A 23,641-nucleotide genomic window follows, 5' to 3' on the forward strand; every position below is an offset into this window, starting at 1 on the left:
GCCTGGTGCACTGGGAAGACCCAGAGGAATCGGGTGGAGAGGGAGGTGGGAGGGGGGATCGGGATTGGGAATACATGTAAATCCATGGCTGATTCATATCAATGTATGACAAAACCCACTGGGAAAAAAAAAAAAAAAAACTTTATCATGATTTTTATTCCTTTTCAGCAGAGTATGTTGTATATAGTTTTTAAGGATACTTGATTTTGCTTCCCGAATTTCAAGCATTCCTTTTCTCCTACTTTATTTTGCCAAAGTATTTCACTGAGTTCGTATCTACTAGTTTATTGTTCACAGAGGGTTGGTGTTATATGAACTTATTATCTAATAATTCAAATCCCCCCTTAACATGTAATATCATAATCGTATCCCTGTCAACATTTCGACATCGCCATTCACAGTGCTGGTTGGGCCAAGAGGAGAGAGCGGCTGGGGTTCTGGATTCAGAAGCAGAAGCAGAACCTGGAGTGGCTGGTGATAAACAGCTGAGGCAGTTGGATCATGAAGTGATGGCCATACGCATGTGCCAAATGAGTGCCTTTTTTATATGTGCTTTTTGAATTTTTAAAAATGGTTTTATGATTTTGAGTCCTTGAAAGTTACGGAACTTCTTATTTGGGTTTGGCATTGAATTTTTAAACTGGAAGTGTTTTCTTAAGTAGAATCATAAGTTGCAGGTCTTTGTATTCATTTTAATGCTTTTTGTGTTGCTAAACTTCATATTCAGTTTCATGTATTTTGAGTTTTATCCCTGTCAGTCATTCCTGAGCCCCAAGTATTTCCTGCCCCAGAGTCCCTTTGTCATTTCCGCTTTGCAAGTTTTATGCTCAGCTTTCCTCTCCTTAGACTTCCTACAAGTGTTGTTCTCCTGTATAGCTCTTCAGGTTCTATTTTGATCTCTCTATATCACTTCCCGAGTTGTGGCAAGCGGGCAGAGGAGGCCTTCCCCTGGACACAACTGCCCACGCCACCATCACCACCCCACTGCCCCAGCCCAGCTCTGCCCATCAGCCACAGGCTAGGCAGGTGCTGGTTCCTCTTGAACTCCTCCCTGTGTGTGTCCAGTTAAAATGTCTCCTCGAAAACATCCTTGCTTGCTTCTGGCTCTTCTCAAAATCTAAATCCTAGCTCTTGTACATGTCTCTTTCTGATTTAAATGGTCTTTAGTGTTTATACCTCTACCTTTGGATTCACTTTTTAGTCACCTTTCTTTACCAGCAATATCTTTTCCCTGAGGCAGCTGTATACCAGGGCACTCTAGCAGGTCACCTCAGGAATGTTTTGTTTTAAAGTTATCTAGAATTTTACTAAAAGTTATCTCTGTATGTTTTACATCTTACTGTCTGCCACCAAAAGTCACTGAGTAATCCTTTTTACAAGTGTCTTTAGGGACAGGATGTGGCGGTTGACCCTGGGGAGAAGGGAGTCTGGTTCTGGGAAAGTAGCCTGTCAGGGTCCCCAGGGATGTGGAGGTGGACAGAAGAGCCGTCTGTGTCTCATTGTGCAGGCCACACAACCCCAGCATTCTCAAAGTCATGGCAGATGGCACGGCTTGCAGTGGGCCCTCAGAATGAAGGACTTCATCTCCTCTCTCTTGGCTTCCCAGAATGGGCTCCATGGGTAGCACCTGCACCTGCTGACCAGTGTCCAGCCAACCAGTGATTTTCATCTCCACTCCACATGGCCCCTCTCTGGGTTTCACACCATGGAGCCAGCTTCAGAGAGAAGAGCAGCATGATTTCAGGCCTTTTGAAGTTTTACGGTATATCTAACATACTGTGCAACTTTACTAGAGTGAGATTGGTGATCAGACTTTCTGGAATCTTTTTTGAAAGAAAGTTGACTGTAACTTGTGCATGAATAGAAAGATGGGCTTCATTTATTTTAAAGAGTTCTACCTTTTAAGGATCGCAAGAGGTGGCAGCGTGGGCACTGTAGAACATCCTAAAGAAGGAATTCCTGCTTGTATGTTAGTGTTAATTGAAGTTAACTCATACCTTTTTTCCCCCTCAAAAAGTTGTTGTATTATAAGAGCTAAAAAGTACTTCCTAAAACCCAAGGACTTTGGGGGCTCTAGAGAAAATATTGTTAGGGACCTAGAAGCTTGAAAAACTCAACCATTATGCAGTGTGTTAATGGGAGCTATTTATAATTTCACTCTTGGAAGAGAACCACTTTTAACAGATTGATATTTGTACTCCAAAATTGTTTTAAAATGTACACCCTACTAATATTATTATTACAATGTCATGCATTCAGTGAGCTGCACATTATTAACAGTCTATGGTATTTCAGTGCACAGATTCATGGTGCTGGGATGTAAGCTTTTAGGTCGTGGAAACTTAGGTAAGAAGTTTTATTCTTTGCTTATTTAAAATTTATATAAGGAATCCTTAGATGGAAAATATGAGACTGAACTCAAAAGATCTTTGCTTATTTGTATCTTATCTGAACTTCTTTCCCTGTTCCCAGTTGCTTTTAGAGTAAAGATGGAAAGCTTGGTGTTCGAGGGAATCTTCTGGGATCACTGCGACTCAATAGCTTTTCTGTCTTTGGACAGAAGTCACTTTGCTGGGAAAGAGGGACAGAGTCATGGGAGGAGTCTGTGTTTCCTAGTTGTTGCAGGGTTACTTTTAGCTTAGCTCCTTTCTGTAGGGACTGTGCCTGCCCGCAGAACTCTTCCTGAGTGAGCCAAAATGCATAACCTGGTCAGGAAGAGAGATTCATGGTTCAAAAGCCGTCTGAAAGATACAGTGTTTGTAGTGACTGACTTCTCATGCCTGTGGTGGTGAGTGGTAGGGTAAGTTAAACAAAAGGAAGCTTACTGGAGTACTTTTGGTTTTTCTGTTTGTTCTCATGACCTGGAATCTTCTAGTCTTATGTTTATTTAACTAAGTGACATATCCTCAGTTTTTAAAATGTGTGCAGACAGTTTCAAGTGTGTTTTCTCCCCTCTGGGTCCAGAACCTCAGCATTGTTCCTAAATAGGTCGTCTCCATCTCTCTAACAGAATAGATCACTTCTGCTGAAAATGTGACTTGCTTGGCAGCTTCCTCACCCTGTGTCTTGGGTGCATGCAGCTATACCCCTCACCTTGCCAGTGGTCTCTGCCCTGGGCACTTCTAGGCAACTCAACCAGAGATGTCACTTTTCTTGATCCCAATCTGGGGCCAGGAAGATGTGACAAAACTGGGATTTGCTGGCAGTTTACTTCCAAACTGCCATTCCTGATTAGAATGTGTTTAAAATTTTCTTTTTATAACAGTTTTATTGAGATACAATCACATGGCATAAAATTTACCCCTTTAAAATACAGTTCAGGGCTTCCGAGGTGGCTCAGTGGTAAAGAATCCACCTGCCAGTGCAGGAGATGCAAGAGACATGGGTTCAATCCCTGGGGTGGGAAGATCCCCTGGAGAAGCAAATAGCAATTCACTCCAGTATTCTTGCCTGAAAAATTCCATCAATAGAGGACCTTAGTGGGCTACAGTCCATGAGGTTGCAAAAAGTCGGGCACAACTGAGTTAGCATGTATGCAAAATGTATAATTCAACGGTTTTTAGCTTTCACAAAGTTTATGCATCTATCATCACTGTCTGGTTTTAAAGTACTTTCATTCCCCCCAAAAGAAACCCAGTACCTCACCTGCTAGCAGTCACTTCCTACTTCTCTCCGTCCTCTACCCCTTGACAACCACTAGTCTACTTTTTTCTCTATGGATTTGCCTCTTCTGGACATTTCATATAAGTGGAATTATATGACCTCTTGTGTCTGGCTTCTTTCATTGAGCATTTTTTCCCCCCAAGGTTGAGTCACATTGTCGCATGTATCAGTACTTCATTTTTATTAATGGCCAAATAACAGTCTGTTGTGTGGGTATACCTACCACGTTCAGTCTGTTCATCAGTCAGTGGACATTCAGATTGTTAGCCACAGTTTGGCTACTGTAATGCTGCTGTGAATATTCAGGTACAAGTGTTTGTATAGACATGTTTTCATTTCTCTCAGGCGTATGCCTTGGACCGGAATTGCTGGTCATCTAGTAATTCTGTGCTTAACTTTTTGAGGTACCGTTTTCCACAGCAGCTACACTGTTCACACTTACCAGCGATGTGTGAGGATTCTGACTTCTCCATGTCCTCACCAACACTTGTCTGTTTTATTTCTAATTGTCACAGTGGATGTGTCATAGTGGATGTGATATGGTTTTGATTTGCATTTCTCTGATGACTAATGATGTTGAACACCCTTCCTTTGCTCACTGGCCATTTGTATACCTTCTTTGGATAAATATCTATTCATATCTTTTGTCCATTGAAAAATTTTTTTTATTGGGTATATGAGTTTGTTTTTTTTTAAATATATTCTGGAATTTAAGTCCTTATCAGATACATAATTTGCAAACACTTTCTCGCTTTTTGTGGGTTGTCTTTTCACTTTCATGATGGTGTCCTTTGATAACTCTTTAGAGACTCAGGCACGGTCATGTACTAGAGTTTACCCACAGATAACTTGGCTGCATATTCTTTCTTTGTCTCCAGTGGTGTCTTCTATACTGCAGCCTTCTACGCCAAGTCATACACTGGGTCTTCTCCCAGAAGAGTTCTGATTCCTATCTTACACTTAATATCCTTTTGTCTCTGTTGCTTCTATCTTTAGTATTCTCACAAGCTGACACTTCATTCTTTCACCCACCCTGGGGCTGTCTGCCCATTTACTCACTGTTTCTTTCTTCCCTAGCTGGCCTGGACCTCTTGATGGGTCATCTTGAACCAAGTGTATCAGCGTCACCCTTCTGTTGCTCCTTCTTCCATCTCACCCATCCAGCAGACTTCTCCACCCTAGATAGGTACTATCTAGAGAAGATCTTGAGAACCACACAGCTGATGGATGCCACTGCAAATTTATGATCTAAGTTAAAGAAGGATCTAAATAAATGAGGAAATGTATGTGTTTATGGTTCAAAAGACTGTTGTTATATAGATTTACTACATCCTCATCAAAATCCACCCTGTAGAAGGGAACAGCTACCCACTCCAGTATTCTGGCTTGGAGAATTCCGTGGGCTCTATAGTCCATGGGGTTGCAAAGAGTCAGACACGACTGAATGACTTTCACTTCACTTTCACATCAAAATCCAAGCAAGCTTTGTTTTAAAGTGGAAATGGAAAAGCTGGTTTTAAAATTCATGTGGAACTGCAAAGCACCTAGAATAGCAACAAAGATGTTGAAAAGAAAGAACAAATTTGAAGGACTTAGTGTTACCTAATTTCAGTATGACTTTAAAGCTGTAATAACCAACTCAGTGTAGTACTGACATCAGGGTGTTGAATAGATCAATGGAACAGAGCAAGTTCAGAAATAAACCTGTATATACATGGACTTCACTGGAAGTCCATAAGTAACTAAATGGGGAAGGGTTAGTCTTTATAATAGCTGGATAGTCATATGCAAAAATTAAAAATATAAAAATTATTCTAGGAGAAAGTAGAAGATCTTTATGACCTGGAGTTAGAGATTTCTTAGTTAAAAGAATGAAAAGCAAGCAACAACAGTGAGAGAAGCTATTTGCACAATATAATTCTTACCAGAGGACTTGTATTCAGAATATATAAAGAACAACACAATGATAAGATACACAACCCAACAACAAAGAAAAAGACGGGCAAAATTTTGAACAGACATTTTACAGAATATTCAATAAGCACACAAGGAGATGCTCCATGCCATTAGGTGATGCAGATTAAAACCACCATGAGCTGCGCTACTAACCACTAGAATGGGCGAAATTAAGGAGACAGATGATGAGAAGTGTCAGTGCATGTCAGCACCTGCAGCTCTGCGATGTGGCTGTTGGGAAGCAGAATCCAGAATGGTCACTTTGAAAACAATCTGACAAAGTTTCTCACAAAGTTAAACATACACCTGTCATATAACCCAGCAATCCCACTACTAGACATTTACTCATGAAGAATGAAATCCTCTGTTCATGCAAATGATTCAGTCTGAGTCTCCGGGCAACTTGATCTATTAGTCTCAAAGACACTAGGCAGTAGTCAGCTAGTGAATGGATGAATAGATTGTGGCACAGTCTTAAAATGAAATGCTGATAGCAGAGAAAGGACCAACTAGTTTCTTGCAGTATGTATGAATCTTAAAGCATTATCTTAAGTGAAGAGTCAAAAACAAAGGAAATAATTGGTTTTATGTAAAATCCTAGAAAAGGCAAAAGTATAGTGCTAGAAAGCAGGTTAGTGGTTGCCTAGGGCTATGATGGGAAGGGGAACAGGAAACTGTTTGAGGTGATGGAAAAATTGTATTTCATAATTGTGGTAGCTTCTCTAATTGGAGAAGGAAATGGCAACCCATTGCAGTACTCTTGCCGGGATAATCCCACGAACACAGGGGGCCTGGCAGGCTACAGTCCATGGGGTCACAAAGAGCCGAACATGATTGAGTGACTGAGCATGCATTACACTAATGTATGCATTTGTCAGAGCTCAGTGAATTATCTGCCTAAAATTGGTGAATTTTACTGTAAGTAAAATATCTCAGTAAAACTGATATTTAAAATTACGGTCTCCAACTTCAATCAAGCTATCAATATCAACAGTTAATCTTTTTATTCTCCTTAATATTTATCTTAAACATTGATCATGTTTACAGAGAGGTCTTTTGTCTAAGGACGATGAGAGTCCTTAGCTTTTTGTTGCCCTGTTTGCCTTCTTCTTCATCCAGGCTCACTTTACTTCCCTTTTCCAGCCTGAGACTGGACTATCCTGACATTGTTGAGCCCGTGTCACTGAATGCATCTGGGGAGCCCTTCCTTGCCTCATCCGGTCACCTCCTTGCTCCTATGTAGACACTGCCTCTTTGGGTCCTTGATCCTCAGTTTGTAAATGTGGTCTAGTCTCCCATGTTCTCCTAACTCTCTTTTCTCATCCTCGAATCTTCCAAGGGCAGTCTTCCACAGTGTCCCCAACAGCTTAACCCACCCTCACTGCCCGCTGTGCCCCTCCCCACCTATTTCTAGCAGACACAGGTGGGTCTTTGTCCAAGGCTGTGGATTTGACAAATGATTTGTCAAATGATTTTCAACCTGTTTGGAGCATTTGACAGTGTCAGTTCTCCTGTTCTCTTCACCCCTCTGGGAAATTCCTGCCTTGATTCCAAGACCCCAACTTCATTCTGTATTCCTTATTTCTGCATCCTTTCCTTAACTCTCCTGTGAGCTGGCTTCCCTTGATTGCATGTGCATTCTTTAGGGTCCATCTGTACCTTGCTGTGATCCTCACACTTTCTTTCTGGCATGTCTCATTTGCCTTTAAGGCTATAAGTACCATCTCTGTGTTGATGATTCTCCAGTGTACTTCTTCCACTGAGACCCCTTCCTTGAACTGCAGGGTGTATCCTACTAAGTCATTTCCACTTGGGCATTCCACCTGTGCACCAAATTTGATGTTTCTAAAAATGTCATCACCCTGCCTAAATGGTTTTGTCTTCCTGTGTTATGTTTCTCAGCTAGTGATACCACTGTCCCTGTCGTCATCTGGTTAGAAATTGGGAGTTATATTTGATTCTTCCTCTCGCTGGGTCTAACTCATCTGCCCTTTTGCAACTTGCTCATCCTAGCCTTCTCTGCCACCTGTGTTGTTGTTGCTTGAGTTTGAGCAGGAGCTGCTAATGTTCCCTCCTTTGTTCCTTTGCCTTCATGCCCATCCTCCACATGTCTGACACCAGGCCTGATCTCATACCTCCCCTGTTGACAGTCTTTCTGTAGCTCCTTTCATCAACAACAGGAGTTTGGATTTCATAGATCTCTTGGGGGAGGGGAAAGTTGGGAGGGCTACTGTTGTGTTGCCAACTTCTAATTTTTCTAAATAAGGATGTTAGAAGAATAAGGAGCTCGCTATCGACCATCATTTTACAGAAAAGGACATTTAATGCTAAGAGAGGCATAATTTAGAAGACAACTAGGCCAGAGTGTGGTGGTCAAGTGTGCAGTCTTGCGGTCGGGTAGAGGCCCAGCTACTCACCTTGTTGACTCCTATGGGTGCCGTAATGAGCTTCTGTCAAATGGGAAGTACATTGAAGAGTGCACCTCACAGCATTGTTCTGTGGATTAAATGAAGCGATGCGTGCCAAGAGCAGTGTGTGGCATACAGTCTAGAGGAACTCAGTCACAGTACCCTGCAGCCCCAGCTGGATGCAGACACTTCTGCAGGAGGGAGCCCGAGCCTGCCCGCCTTTCCATCAGAGCCTCCGGGGACCCTTGCTCACAACATGTGATGGAACTTTTCTTTGTTTACAGTTAACACTTTAAATTCAAATCTGTTGAAGTCTTCGGTATGTCTGCGTAACAGTTTCCATGTGCAGGGCTCTCGTTTAGCATTGTGTGTGATTAATTCCATTTTAACATCCTTTTCAAGCTTGATGGCGCTAATGGTAAAGAACCTGCCTGCCAATGCAGGACACGAAAGAGATGTGGGTTCAATCCTTTGGTCAGGAAGATCCTGTAGAGGAGGGCATGTCATCCACTCCAGTGTCCTTGCCTGGAGAAGCCCATGGACAGAGAAGCCTGGTGGGCTATGGTCCGTAGGATCACAAAGAGTTGGACATGACTGAAGCGACCTAGCATGCATGCATGTACAAGAGATTGATTCATGTCACAACTTTTTAAGAATCTCAAGGCATAGCCACTGGTAGTTACCTATGATTATAGTGTTTAAATGTTTTCCTTACTCTTGACTCTTCTAGAAACTACTAGGCTTCAGGGTGTGTTCAGTAATGCAATGGTTAGAGGGCTTATTACAACAAACTGCCTTAGCCCCCTCACATAACTCTTTTCATTGGTCTGGGGGCACTAAGGCTGCACTCAGTTGGATCTCAGGGCTATGCTTTAAGAATCACAAAGGATGCAGAAACCTTTCTTCCTCCTCAGCTGGGCCATGATTTTCCTCCAGGCTGTCCTCTGAGGTCTCTTTTGGAGTTTGGTCAGCATTTTTTTCTCCAATAAGAGTGTGAGCTTCTTGAATTCAAGTACTGGGGAACTGCCCCATATTCTTGTTTCTAGAATAATGCCTTACTCACAAGTGAACGTTGATCAAATCAGGTTTCTAGTTTTCTTCCTGAAAATTGCCAAAATTTGGCCAAATTGCCAAAATCATTTCCATGTTGCTGTTTTCCAAATGGCAGTGAAGTGGGTCAGGTTCTTCTGCTTCAGCAATGATATTATGTGCAACTTGTGTTCATACTGAGTTTCATTTAAAAAGCAGTTAAGAGATAGTTTGGGAGCAGTAGCACCAACAGTCTCAGAGGAAGATGTGGCTGCTCACCCTGAGCTAGATTTGGAAGTCTGGATTGGGAATGAAGCTGGGGGAACGAGGAGGGGGTGAGGTGTGAGGGAAGAGTCTGGGCCATGGGAAATTATAAAGGATATAGTTGACGGTGGTGTTAAATTAGCCGCTCAGAAGGATTCAGGGGCCCTCTAATGACAGGATCTGTTCACTTCAAGGATTATATAGCCTTAGTGTTGTAGAAGGTAGGAGTAGAGAAGACAAGGAGATCCATAGGGGCAAAAGCGACAGACTGTCCTTTTCATTTGAGGTGGGATGGGGCAGTGTGTGGCTGCCCAGTCTGTTGTTCATCCCCTGGGAGAGGCTGCCTGCACCACCCCATTAGCTCTCACCTCCTGGAGAAAAGCCCTTTTCATATTGTGGACATTTTTATTTCTAATAAACTCTTGTTCTCACTATGTTAGTTGTCATTTGTTCTCTATATAAACTCTTTCTGCAATGGCTGGCTTTTCCAGTACTCTGCAGCATAATGAGGTCACCATAGACTTTGAGACAGCCAAGGGGTGTTCTGAGGCCAGCTAGCCTCGAACTGTAGTCAGAGACAGAAGGTTGAGGCCCAGAGAAGGGGGTGTCCAGGGGCCTCAAGTCTGGTGGCCACGCAGGCTGTTCCCTCCCCTGTAGTGTGTGCTCACTGAGAGTGAAGTGTTGATGGTAGGAGGGCTCAGGGTTTCTCTTCTGGCTTGTCACTCCTGGGGCCGCCAGCAGCTGGCCCTCCTCCCTGCCCTGCTGTGGGACTGTTAAACACCCCAAAAGACAGAGAGTGGACAAAACTTCCATTTCTCCCAGACTGACTGGAATGTGCTATTCCAGGGACCTCTTCACCGTGGAGCATGTATATGTCAATAGTTTTTCATTCTATAGAGGGGGAATTGGGTTTCTAGGAATGTGCTTGTGGTCTGCAGCCATGGACATCTTACTAGTTCCCTGGAGTTCATTATGATGGGATTGACCTTTATCAAACACTGACCAGAACAAGGAGACAAACCCTCTAGGAGACAGAGCAGCTAACGTTTTTCAAACATGGAAAACATTGTTTTAAAAAAAAGATTGCTTTTCCAAAATGAAATTGAATATACTCTTGTGTGTTTGAAAATTTGTGTGATACTGTAATAGTGTAAGTATCTTATTTTTCCAGAGGTTCTTCCATTCTGTTTATGTTGAGTTTCTCTGATTTTCTTCTTTTGTTTTTTCTTTCATTTTTTCCTCTATTATTTATGTTTGGTGTCTTAAAACATCACAAAGTTAATAATCTTACAGTTACAGAGATCACAACCAAAGTGGGTCTCACTGGGCTAAAAGCAAGGTGCGAGAGGGCCACGTTTCTTCTGGAGGCTCCAGGGAGAGTGCCTCCTGCCTTTTTAGCTTCTGTAGGTGCTGTATTCTGTGGCTCACAGCCCTTCTTCCATCATCAAAGCCGTCAGTGGCCAATAGGGTCCTGTGCTCCCTCATGTATGAAACCTGCTCCTCTGCCTTCCTTTTACATTAGAGGATCTGTGATGACACTGGACCCATCGGCATCATCCAGGGTAACAGCCCGGCCTGAGGTTAGCAGTCTGCCCACCTCTTCCCTCCTGCTGTGTGACGTACCACATTTATAGGTGTGGCGGGCCGGAGTGCACAGCTCTGAAACCACAGCATTGGCCTTTAGAAGCTTTTGCCATCTTATTTATCTTGATGATCTTTGTGACTAAACAGGACATAAAACATCATTTTATATAATCATTAAATTAAAAATTTTATAAACCAGGTTCGTATGTGATTCATCTTTGTTTCAAAGAATATGGGCATACCTTAATTTTGCTAAATCAAGGTATCTTTCTTTCTTCATTTTTTTTTTTTTTTTAGTTTTTGTGAAAAAGTCCAAAAGAAACCTTTTTTAAAAAAAATATCCTTACTTACCATTTCCTGGTGTCAAGTGTAAAATATTCCTACACTTTATTCCGTGTGTCTTTCACCAGATGTGCCCCTCAGCACTCAGGGATACTGTTTTCCATCCATTCCGAGCTGACCTTGGCTCTTTTAGTGGACTCGGGAGCTTGGGGCTGCATAGCCTTCTGCTGTGCTCACATGAGCAGGTTGCAGACATCTCTGAAATGATGGAAGGCTGTCAGATGCTTTTTAACATAGTCAGGTTGAAGCCGCTGAGTTGTATTTCAAAAATTGAAAGGGAGATCCAGGGCTTAACCCTTAGACTTTCAAAGTCTTAGGGACAAGAACTTACAAATTGATAATAAGCAGGCCCTTCTAAGGATAGCATTACCTGTAGTTTCTGGGCCCTGTGTTTGGAATTAGTGTATTGACACGTGTGCTTGTTTTCTTAGGTCCGGGCCCACCAGCTGGTCTTGCCACCGTGCGATGTGGTGATCAAGGCTGTGGCTGACTATGTCCGCAACATCCAGGATACCTCGGACTTGGATGCCATAGCTAAAGATGTTTTCCAGCATTCTCAGGTAGAAATGCAAGCTCTTGGGTAGTGCTTCGTGCTCTGGTGTGTGCTGAATTTGGAAGGGTCTTGAGAGGCACACACCAGCCATGCCCAGGAGTGCTCCCAGCTGTCAGGCCTTGGTGGCCAGCCGGGAGGGCTGGCCCCTCGCCTGGCTGCTTCTCTAGCCTCTCTGGCCTGCACAGAGGCAGACAGATAGTAAGGCCTCTGCTGCTCCTAGATCCTCCATCATAGTTCAGTGGGATTTCTACTAAGACAGACGGATCAAATGGGCAGACAGAATTGTGGATCTGATTTGTCCATCCCTCCAGTTGATGGTTAGGGATTTCTTCTTCCTTTTTTGAAAAGTAAGAAATTCAAGGGAGGTTGGACTTTAATAGAAGCGATGAAGTTTGTGTGACTTCCTGTTTGGTCTCTGAAGAGCTAAAATTGTACCTCCACTTTGCTAGAGATGGCAAGTAAAACCTTTGCAGGTAGCGTCAGAGACCTTGCCAAGGAAAAGTTGGAGGACTGCATCCCAGAACTCAGGTCTCCTGACTGCCATGTCAGACTCTGATAAGTACAGTGTTCTAAGAGAATTAATGTTTGATTTGTTTCTTTAATGATAATCTGTTGATTTTCCTTAAAGGTTTTAATGTTTATTCTAAACTCTCCTCTAGCTTTAAAGGCTACAGACTTATACATGTGTTGAATTATATTAATATACACATGACCAGTGGCATACTAATTTACAAAGGTTTTCCTGCATTTGTTTCAGTCTAGAACAGATGACAAAGTTATTCGATTTAAGAGAGCAATTGGCTATTATTCAGCGACTAGCAAGCCTATGGCATTTCACCCACCACATTACCTAGGTAAGTAATTCGAGGCCTCTGTGATGCTAACCATGCAGTAATCAAAGAGTTTTAAATATTCAGCCAATAATCTTGTGAGTTTATTGTTTTGAAATAAGATTTCTATCATTATACAAATAAGTACTAGCAGAACTTCCTGGGCAGACTCAGTAGTAATTCCTGGAAGTGTTGAAAAGCAAGAGAAAACTTTTGAGACTTAAGAGATTGGAAGAGAAAAGGAGGCAGCCATAAGGACCAAGGCTAGCAGTAATGGTGATGCGTAAATCTGTGTCTGTGAGGTGTGGTCTTATAGAGTGCACCAGGGACACACAAGACCCACCCCATCTTTAGGTGCCTTCAGCGCAGTGGATTGATGTCTCCTCTTTGTTGCCTTTTTGGGCAAAAGATCAGATTTCTCTCAGAGAGTTGAAATTGGGGAATTAAAAACAATTGTAAACTGCCTGAAGGCTGCTTGATAGTAAATATCGCATGGGAGGTTGTAAAGCACTAACCCTAAGTACCAACCTCCTTCCTAAGTCGGATTGCGTTTTTTAGGTTCCAGATCAGTAAAGCTATGAGAAATCATCCTGCCAGCTGTTGCTGCAGTTGTGCTTATTTTATATCATTTTATATCAATGAGACTTTTAACTGATTTCATATTAACCCTGTGGTTGAAAATGTTCCTGACCGTGCCCTTTGCATGATAGTATGCACTCACCCATTTAAGCAGTGTGACTGTGCTGTGTATGTGGTTGGTGGGGGCGGGGGGGACGACACAGATACAGGTAAGTGCTGGCTTTTGATGGCAGTCTCCGTGCGTGGGTAACAACAAGTGCATATGGATTGTGACTGTGGACAAGTGAATATGCTGTGTGATCAAGGAGGGTACAGGCCATTTCATCTGATGACCCAGTTCCCCATCATGGGATACCCACCCCTCTGTCCCTAGCAGTTTCTTTCTTCCCAGTAGTCAGAGTAGTGTTTAAAAATGTCAGTCAGCCTATTCCGTTCCTCTCATGCTTATAACGAACTCCCAGCTGCATACCTGCTTCCTGCCCCCACATCAAGCTCCTTCTCTTGCTGGCTTCTGCCCCTCACCCTCCAGGCCCCGCCTTCTTTCTTGGGTGAAATGTACCACACTGGCTTCTGCTGTGGGGTCTCGGCACTGGCTGTGGACCTGGAGCTCTCTCCCTGACTTCCTGGGCCCGGGGCATTCCCATTTCTGTTGTCCAGGCTTCACTGTCACCTTTCTTGGCTCCACTAGGCCATCCTGTCAAGTGATTCTCTGCACATCTCCTCAGACATGCCCTCCGAACCCCTAAGAATGTCAGGGGTCCAGGGATGGACAACCCCAGGATCTCAGCTGCCACCTTCATCCTTTATAAGAGTGGGGAAATATTTGCCCAAATGGCTTAATCCATGAAGAGCTGCTGAATCAGAAAAGTGAAATGATTAGATGTAACTTAAGGTTACTCTTGGAAAGGCGGACAGGGAGTGCTGGGTGGGGGAACTCAATACCATGTGTCGCTTCAGTGAAGGTGAGATGTAACAGGGGCAGGTTGTGGTGGCTGTGTTTTACTGCTGGCACGGGAATAGATGCTGTTGAGACAGGTGAGTGGCCGGGGTACTGATGCCAGGTTGTGGACATCTCTTTTCCATTGCCTCCTGGCTTCGTTTTTCCTGTTTTATTATTAAAATGGGATACTTATGTTAATATTTAAAGGGGAAATATAGGTAAAGTGCTTTAATGAATGCTTGTTACAAGCAGATACTGTCATTTTTATTCTTGTAGGAAGGATGTCTGGCAAAAGCTCTGAATGTTGAATGATCAGATAGCCTGAAAGAAGTTAACACAAAGACGTACTTGGTGCCTCATATATCTGTAGTGAAGTTTTAGTCCTCATATGACAGTTGTACTTTAAACATTCATTATAATATACTTGGGACCGGGCTTCCCAGGTGGCTCATTTTGGTAAAGAATCTGCCTTCAGTGCAAGAGATATAGGAAACTCAGATTTGACCCTGGGTTGGAAATATCCCCTGGAGGAGGAAATGACAACCCACTCCAGTATTCTTGCCTGGAGAATCCAACGGACAGAAGAGGCTGGTGGGCTACAATCCATGGGGTTATGCAGAATTGGATACGACTGAAGTGACTGAGCATGCACGTGTAGTTGGGACTAGAGCATTTATTAGAGAAGGAGAATAGGTGGGAGAAGGAGAGAGACAGGATAGATTGACTTACCATTTGGCATTTACCTGAGCTGATACAGTTCGAAAGATGTTCTGAAGAGGAAGATGAGTTTTAAATTAGGTTTAAATTTGAGCTGCTTAAAGATATTTGCTGTTCTATAAAGTGCTTTCTTGTTCTTATTAAATCGTCAAAGAACATTATGGGGTAAGTATTTTATAAAAGAAGTTAATACTCTTAAAATTCTCTTTCACTTTCACTCAGTGGTTTATGAAGAACAGTGGTGTAATTGGTAAAGAACTGGGGATATTTAGAGTGATGTTCTCAAGCAGGTTAATGTAGGTGATAACCACCTACAACATCGTTCTATAAAGCGTTTCCTTTTGCTTCTGACTATTGCAGTAATCTTAATTGTTCAGCAAGGGACTTAAGAAAGCACAGGCACAGACAGTTTGGGGCAGTGTGGAGTTCAGTGTGTGACCATATACTGACCTTGAGAGAGGGTGAGGCAAGATTGGGAAGGAAGGTTTATTTCAAGCAGAACCAGCAGAATCAGATAAATGTAAAAATCACTCCTATTTTTTTTTTTTCTGGTAAGTATAAAGAAACAAAAGTATCTGGAAACAGTGCTCACTGATTTTTGTCTACATGTGCTGCTGCTGCTGCTGTTTAGTCACCGACTCTTTGCAACCCCATGGTCTGTAGCACGCCAGGTCTCCCTGTTCTTCACCATCTCCTAAAGTTTGCCTAAGTTCATGTCCATTGCATCAGTAATGCCATCTAGCTGTCTCATCCTCTGATGCCTTCTCTTCCTTCTGCCCTCAGTCTTTCCCAGCATCAGGAACTTTTCCAGTGAGTCGGCTGTTTGTACCAGGTGGCCCGAATCCTAGAGCTTCAGCTTCAGCATCAGTCCTTCGAATGAGTTTTCAGGGTTGATTTCCCTTAAGATTGAGTGGTTTGATCTCTTTGCTGTCCAGGAGACTCTCAAGAGTCTTCTCCAGGACCACAGTTTGAAGGCATCAATTCTTTGGTGCTCTTCCTTCTTTATGGTCCAGCTCTCACAATCATACATGACCACTGGAAAGACCATAACTTTGATTGTATGGAACTGTGTCGGCAAAGTGATGTCCTTGCTTTCAACACACTGTCTAGGTTTGTCATAGCTTTCCTGCCAAGAAGCGGTCGTCTTCGGTTTCATGGCTGCAGTCACCATCTGTAGTGATTTTAGAGCCCACCAAAAGGAAATCTGTCACTACTTTGACCTTTTACCCTTCTATTTGCCATGAAGTAATGGGGCCGGGATCTTAGTTTTTTAAATATTTAGTTTTAAGCCGGCTTTTTCACTCTCCTCCTCCTTCTTCACAAGAGAGTCTTTAGTTCTATTTCGCTTTCTGTCATTAGAGTGGTGTCATCCGCATATCTGAGGTTGTTGGTGTTTCTCCTGCCTATCTTGATTCCAGCTTGTAACTCGTACAAGCCCGGCATTTCTCATGATGTGCTCAGCGTATAGGTTAAATAAGCAGAGTGACAGCAGACAGCCCTGTCGTACTCCTTTCTCAATCATGAACCAATCAGTTTGTTCCGTACAGAATTTTAACTTGCTTCTTGACCCACATACAGGTTTCTCAGGAGACAGGTAAGATGGTCTGGTATTCCCATCTCTTTAAGAGTTTTCCACAGTTTGTTATGATCTGCACAGTCAAAGGCTTTAGGTAGATGCTTTTCTGATGATCCCTTGCTTTTTCTGTGATACAGCGGATGTTGACAATTTGATCTCTGGTTCCTCTGTCTTTTTTAAACCCCGCTTGGACATCTGAAAGTTCATTGTTCGTGTAATGCTAAAGCCTAGCATGCAAGATTTTAAGCATGACCTCACTATCATGAGACTTCCCTAGTGGCTTAGCTGGTAAAGAATCCACCTGCAATGCGGGAGACCTGGGTTGGAAAGATCCCCTGGAGAAGGGAAAGGCTACTCACTCCAGAATTTCATGAACTGTGTAGTTCATGGGGTTGCAAAGAGTCGACCAGGACTGAGTGACTTTCCTTTTCACTTTACTAGCATGGGAGACGAGTGCAGTTGTCTGATGAACATTAGTACTACGCTTCTTGGGAATTGGGATGAGGATTGACCTTTTCGAGTCCTGTGGTCACTGCTGGATCTTCCAGATTTGCTGACATATTGAGTGCAACATGTTGATAGCATCATCCTTCAGGGTGTTGAATGGCTCTACTGGAATTCCGTCACATCCATTAGCTTTATTGACAGCAGTGCTTCCTAAGACCCACTTAACCTCACACTCCAGAATGTCTGGCTGTGGGTGACAGACCACACCATCATAGTTATTCAGTTCATTAAGATCTTTTTGTGGTACAGTTCTTCCATATATTCCTTTCATCTCTTCTTGATCTCTTCAGCATCTACTAGGTCTCTACCATTTCTGTCCTTTATTGTGCCCATCTTTGGGCGAAATGTTCTCTTGATATTTCCAGTTTTCCTGAAGAGATTTCTCATCTTTTCTCTTCTGTTATTTTCCTCTATTTTTATGCACTATTCATTGAAGAAGGCCTTCTTGTCTCTCCTTGCTATTCTTTGGGACTCTGCGTTTAGATGGATGTACCTTTCCCTTTCTCCCTTGCTTTTCACTTCTGTCTTCAGCTATTTGTAAAGCCTCCTCAGAAGGCAAAAGCCATTTTGCCTTCTTGCTTTTCTTTTTCTTTGCAGGGATCCTCTAAATGAAGAGTGATGACTGAAATGGCAATCAGAAGCCTCGAAGAGTTAGGGAAATGCTTTCTTGAGTTAGGGAAATACTTTCTTGGCATGCCACATGAGCACCTAAGACATATTTTCAACAGAAAATATTCCTAAAAGCAGTAGGTTGATCATAAGTGGTCTTTTCAAATCATAGTTCGTTATGTTATTCTACAAGAAAACACATTCAGAATTTCGAACAACCAATAGCAGAACATAACTTTCTTGTTCATAGAAGCTGTCTCTATTAATCATTTTAGAAACTGGAATATGTGTAGAGTTTTGGAAAATATCTTACAGAATCATTGTAGAAGCTCAGGAGTATGACTACTGAGAATAAAAATGGGGAGAGTTGATTTTATCCCAAGTTCTTAATCTGGCTAGAATTTTAGGTTCTACCACAGAATAGTTTTCAGAATCTTATTTGGCTTCAGGATTCTGTATTTTCAAAAGAAAAACCTTCCTGGCCAGATCCATGTGGACTGGCATTAGGAGGTGACTGCTGAGTCTTACATGCTTTTCCTTCTGAGTCTAGGTAGTTTTCTGCAGGATTGAAGACAAAAACCTCAGACCTCCATACTGGATGGTGTGGAATATATAGAAGGAAGTGAACATGCTCCCTGACCCATTGCTGGGAGGCCTCGTCTGCGTGATGTATAGTCCCTTTCTTTTTCCAGTCCATACTGTATTTATACTGAGGACTCCCAGAAATTATATATTATAGATTAAGAATATATATAATAATGGATATATATAATATCAGTCTGTGTTTATATATTTATGAATTATATCTACTAGGTAGATTTTTTAAGTAAGTTACAGGTGAGATTAATATTAATTTTTAAGCATTTACTGTATCAGAAACACTGTGTTGGGAATTGGGGATCTAGAGATGAGTATACTTTTTCCCTTTCCATCATTGCATTGAATGTCCACCATCACCAGAGAACCCTCAGTCTAAATGTAAGCACAAATAACATATGTCAAAATTGAGTTGTCAGTAGTATTTGGCTCCCTGATTGAACAAGTAGTTCTTAAACCTTAGCTGTGCTCCAGAATCATTGACAGAGTTAAAGAATAACAAAAACACAGAGATGTTAGAGGCCACCTCAAGTCCTTGCATATGGATTCTGTAGGCATGAGCCAATCCTTGTCTATTTGTGAAAAGTCATGCAAATGATACAGAGGCCCACTGCATCAGTAAAAGCATGAAGTGTGTCCTCTTGGCCTTCCTCAGTAAAAAACGGATGAGCTATCCCTGCATACCTACTAGAATAGCCACAGTCCACACACTGTCACCACCAAATGCTGGTGAGGTTGTGGGACACAGAGATCCTCACTCCGAGCTGGTAGGAGTACAATATGAAGGTAAAGCCACTCTGAAGACATGGTGGCAGTTTCTTACAAACCCGAACATACTCTTACCATAAGATCCAGTAACCCTGCTGCGTGGTATTTACCCAAAGGAGCTGAATACTGATGTTCACACAGAAACCTGCACATGAGTGTTTATAGCAGCTTTATTCATAGTTGCCAAGACATGGAAGTAACTAGGATATCCTTAACTAGGTGAATGGATAAATAAACTGCTATATCCAGACAATGGGCTATTATTATCTAGTGCTGAAAAGAGATTGGCTATTTAGCCATGAAAAGACATGGAAAAACCTTAAATATACATTGAAAGAAGCTAATCTGAAAGGCGATATACTGTTTGATTCCAACTGTGACATTCTGGGAAAGACAAAGCTATGGACACAGTAAGATAGTCAGGGGTTCCAGGGTTGGAGGGTGAGAGAGGAGTGAATAGGCAAAGCATGGAGTATTTAGAGCAGTGAAAATAATGCTTTAGTTATGTCATTGTAAATTTGTCCAAACCCACAGAATGCACACCACAAAGAGGAAATCCTAATGTGAACTATAGACTTTAGTTAATAGTAATGTATCTAAGCCAGGCTTCAACAGTGCATGAACCGTGAACTTCCAGATGGTCAAGCTGGATTTAGAAAAGGCAGAGGAACCAAAGATCAAATTGCCAACATCTGTTGGATCATGGAAAAAGCACAAGAGTTCCAGAAAAACATCTATTTCTGCTTTATTGACTATGCCAAAGCCTTTGACTGTGTGGATCACAACAAACTGGAAAATTCTTCAAGAGATGGGAATACCAGACCACCTGACCTGCCTCCTGAGAAATCTGTATGCAGGTCAGGAAGCAACAGTTAGAACTGGACATTGAACAACAGACTGGTTCCAAATAGGAAAAGGAGTACGTCAAGGCTGTGTATTGTTACCCTGCTTATTTAACTTATATGCAGAGTACATCATGAGAAACGCTGGGCTGGAAGAAGCACAAGCTGGAATCAAGATTGCCGGGAGAAATATCAGTAACCTCAGATATGCGGATGACACCACCCTTATGGCAGAAACGCAAAGAAGAACTAAGGAGCCTCTTGGTGAAAGTGAAAGAGGAGAGTGAAAAAGTTGGCTTAAAGCTCAACATTCAGAAAACTAGGATCATGGCATCTGGTCCCATCACTTCGTGGCAAATATATGGGGAAACAGAGGAAACATTGACAGACTTTATTTTCTTTGGCTCCAAAATCACTGCAGATGGTGACTACAGCCATGAGATTAAAAGACGCTTGCTCCTTGAAAGAAAAGTTATGACCAACCTAGACAGCATATTAAAAAAGCAGAGACATTACTTTGCCAACAAAGGTCAATTTTGTTAAGGCTGTGGTTTTTCCAGTAGTCATGTATGGTTGTGAGAGTTGGACTATAAAGAAAGCTGAGCGCTGAAGAATTGATGCTTTTGAACTGTGGTGTTGAAGAAGACTTGAGAGTCCCTTGGACTGCAAGGAGATCCAGCCAGTCCATCCTAAAGGAGATCAGTCCTGGGTATTCATTTGAAGGACTGATGTTGAAGCTGAAACTCTAATACTTTGGCTACCTCATGTGAAGAGCTGACTCATTGGAAGAGACCCTGATGCTGGGAAAGACTGAGGGCAGGAGGAGAAGGGGTCGACAGAGGATGAGATGGTTGGATGGCATCATGGAGTCAATGGACATGGGTTTGGGTGGACTCCGGGAGTTGGTGATAGACAGGGAGGCCTGGTGTGCTGTGGTTCATGGGGTCGCAAGGAGTCGGACATGACTGAGCAACTGAACTGAATGTATCAATATTGGATCATCAGTTGTAACAAATGTACCATAGTAATGCAAGGTGTGTACTTTGCTTATGTTTTCTGTAAAGTATAACTCCTCAAAAAATAGTCTATAATAATTTTTTTAAAAAGAGTAGATTAGCTGCTTGATATGTTTACTTCCTACCAGGCACTGTGCTGAGTGTTGAACAAGGTAGTAGACAGGACAGATGTCATTGTTGTTCTTTTAGATGACTGAGATGAGGAATAATACAGGAATGTAACAAGACAGTCAAGGAATACCAGCCTGGTTAAAACAATACTTGATTAAACCAGTGTTTGGTTCTGTTCAATTAAATTAATGTTTAGGTGAGGTTTGAGTGTGAAGTAGGAATTTAGCAAGATTATAATAGAGAGGAAGAATACATACAGAGGAGACAGAAGGTGTAAAGGTTCGTAGGTGGAGGACAGGATGTAGAAGAAACAAGAATGTGGTTGGAACATAGGAAAGCAAGGGAAGGAGTAGTAGGTGATGCTTGTTGGGCTGGAGTGCAGTGGCCATGTAGGACCTTAGACTTTAGACTTACTCTTTGGACCATGAAAGCTCACTGGAGGCTTTTTCACTGTAAAAACTTAAAATTATTTTGAAACTATCATACGCACAGTATATGTGTACAGTAAATAAAGCAGACATCAGTGGAGTATTACTAGTATCAGAGTCCTATCCTTGTCTCTCCATGGACACATTCCCCTGCACTCCAGCACCGTGAATTTTGTATTAATGTCTCCTTGCTTTTCTTTATTGTGTCTGTGCCCTGAGTACTAATTAGAGCTGTGGAAATGGGTGGGATTCCTTGGGGAGGTTTTTTGTGGAGGGCACTCTGTAGGGAGGTCTTGAGATAGTGTGCCTCAGGTCGAGGAAAGGGGGTGGAGTTGGGGACACAGGGAGAGCAGTGTAACAGCCAGAGAAGTTGTGGCAGGAACAGTTGTCAGAAGAGGGGACGAGGAGGTGCCTGCGGCACTCAGAGCTCCCAGACCCCGGGCAGGTGCATGTGGCTGCCTGGTTCTCAGCACGGTGTGAGGGATCCTAGGGAAAATAGTGTTTTAGCTTTGCACCTTCTTCTGTACTGTAAAATATGGAAGAGGTAGGATAGGTGGCCAGCACCAGTCCCCCAAATCTACCTGAGTTGTTTCCATAAAGGATAGGACTTGAAATGGGAGGGAGGTTTGAACATACTTAACCTTTTAGGTGGATGACGAAATCTGAGAGGGGGGCTGTGAAGGGAGATGGAAGTTGGGAGGTGATCGTGGCCCCAGGTCCCTTGGAGCACAGATGTAGGCATCTGGTGGGGACCAAGGGATCCATCAGGGCAGCAGTGCATGTGCAAATAATAGAGAATTGTGCAGAGAGAACCATATTGAAATAGGAGCTTCACCACTAAAGCAAAGAACACATTCTATATAGTGACCACAAAGAAAGGACCTCTGGCTATAGATACTTCGTAGGTGCTGGTAGAGAGGCCCCATGGGCGTTGTATCTGGATAGGCTTGCCCAGGTCAGGGGCCTGCACCAGCCTGTGTCCTGACATACCCTCAAGGCTGGCCACATTCTTCCAGACTGGGTCAGAGGATCCTGATTTACAAAATGATGAATGGCAAACTTCAGTTCCAACCACTGGTGACCCATCTACAGGAGAACATAAATGCCTCCTGTCTTAACAGGAATAATTAGACACTGTAGTTGGTGCTCCTGGACCCCAGCTCTTGGGACTGGGGCTCAGAAAGATGCAAGTTCTAGTATAAGGGAAAAATAAGAACCATTCAGTGGGCTGTCATTCTGGACCATGACTTTGCTGGAAGGCATCACTTTCTGTTGTCTTGAGAAGGTGGCTTCCTGTGGATGTACAGTCTGCACGGTGCTCAGCAAACTTGTGTTTTTTGTTGCCGGGCTTTCTAGGTTGTGTTGACAATCTTTGAAAATATAACTCTACCTCCCCGACAACATGCATTCTCAGCATGGGAGGGAATGGTCAGGTAATGTCCCCTCTGAACATGAAGACAGTCTGTGAAGAAAGATATGGTGCCTGCTGAGCTTCCTTGGCTGATGAGAAGAGGCTGTGAGGTCTGCAGGACCCGGGGCTGCCTGTTCAGGCCCACTGTGGGACACAGTAGCTGTGCAGAGTCCATGGTGTGACCTGACCAGAACAGAGGGTGATGGCGTTGCTCCTGTGGCTCTGTTGAGCTCCTCAGCTGTCACTGCGCGCCAGGTGACGTTGCCCTGAGGACCTCACCCACCTGCTGCCATTGCCTGTGCACCCAGGCTCACTATGCAGGGTCTCCTGCCTAGCCAGGCCACGGGATCCATATAAGGCAACTTGCCTTGTTCCCACCCAACAGTGTACCTTTGGGACTTCGTTGTGACTTCACAAAGGTTTGTTTTCGTAGTAGGTTTTTTTTTTCTGCTTTAGTATTTTTAAAGCTCGTCTAATGTTTCACAGTGGGGATGCGCTGTAGTCTACTTAACCATGTCCTGTGGTTATCATCTAGAATATTAAATGTTTTTTTTTTTTTTTTACTGTTACAGTGATCATTTAAAAAATTTTTTATTGCCACCAAGTATTTGACATTATACTGTTGCTATACTTCAGTAATAAGTTCTTGAAATTTGGCATTCTTTAAAAAAGTTATATAATATTCATTCTTTAAAACTTTGTTTACTAAGCCCACTTTTTCCAGTATTTTTGCTTAAATTTTCTTACCATGAAAAGCTTTAAATGTAACTGAAAAATACAGAGGATAGTATCACGAGCATTAGGGTACCCACTAAACAGGTGGAACAGATGTCTTCAAAGAAATACATTAGGCTTTTCTAAAAGTCATGTCTGTCCCCCTCTTAAGGTTTTTATATTTCTTTACCTCATAT

At 42.7% G+C, this 23,641-nt stretch overlaps 1 protein-coding gene across 1 annotated transcript in view; it reads left to right on the forward strand.

Annotated features, from left to right (window-relative positions):
• FAM120A (family with sequence similarity 120A) overlaps positions 1-23,641 on the forward strand; it is a 122,381-nt gene that overhangs the window by 39,235 nt on the left and 59,505 nt on the right. Inside the window, exons 4-5 of the mRNA XM_043453807.1 lie at positions 11,678-11,806; positions 12,557-12,653. Coding sequence (XP_043309742.1) covers positions 11,678-11,806; positions 12,557-12,653 — 226 coding nt within the window. The remainder of the gene's footprint in view (positions 1-11,677; positions 11,807-12,556; positions 12,654-23,641) is intronic.

Source organism: Cervus canadensis, chromosome 30 (assembly GCF_019320065.1).
Source record: "Cervus canadensis isolate Bull #8, Minnesota chromosome 30, ASM1932006v1, whole genome shotgun sequence".
In the NCBI taxonomy this organism is placed as follows: domain Eukaryota; kingdom Metazoa; phylum Chordata; class Mammalia; order Artiodactyla; family Cervidae; genus Cervus; species Cervus canadensis.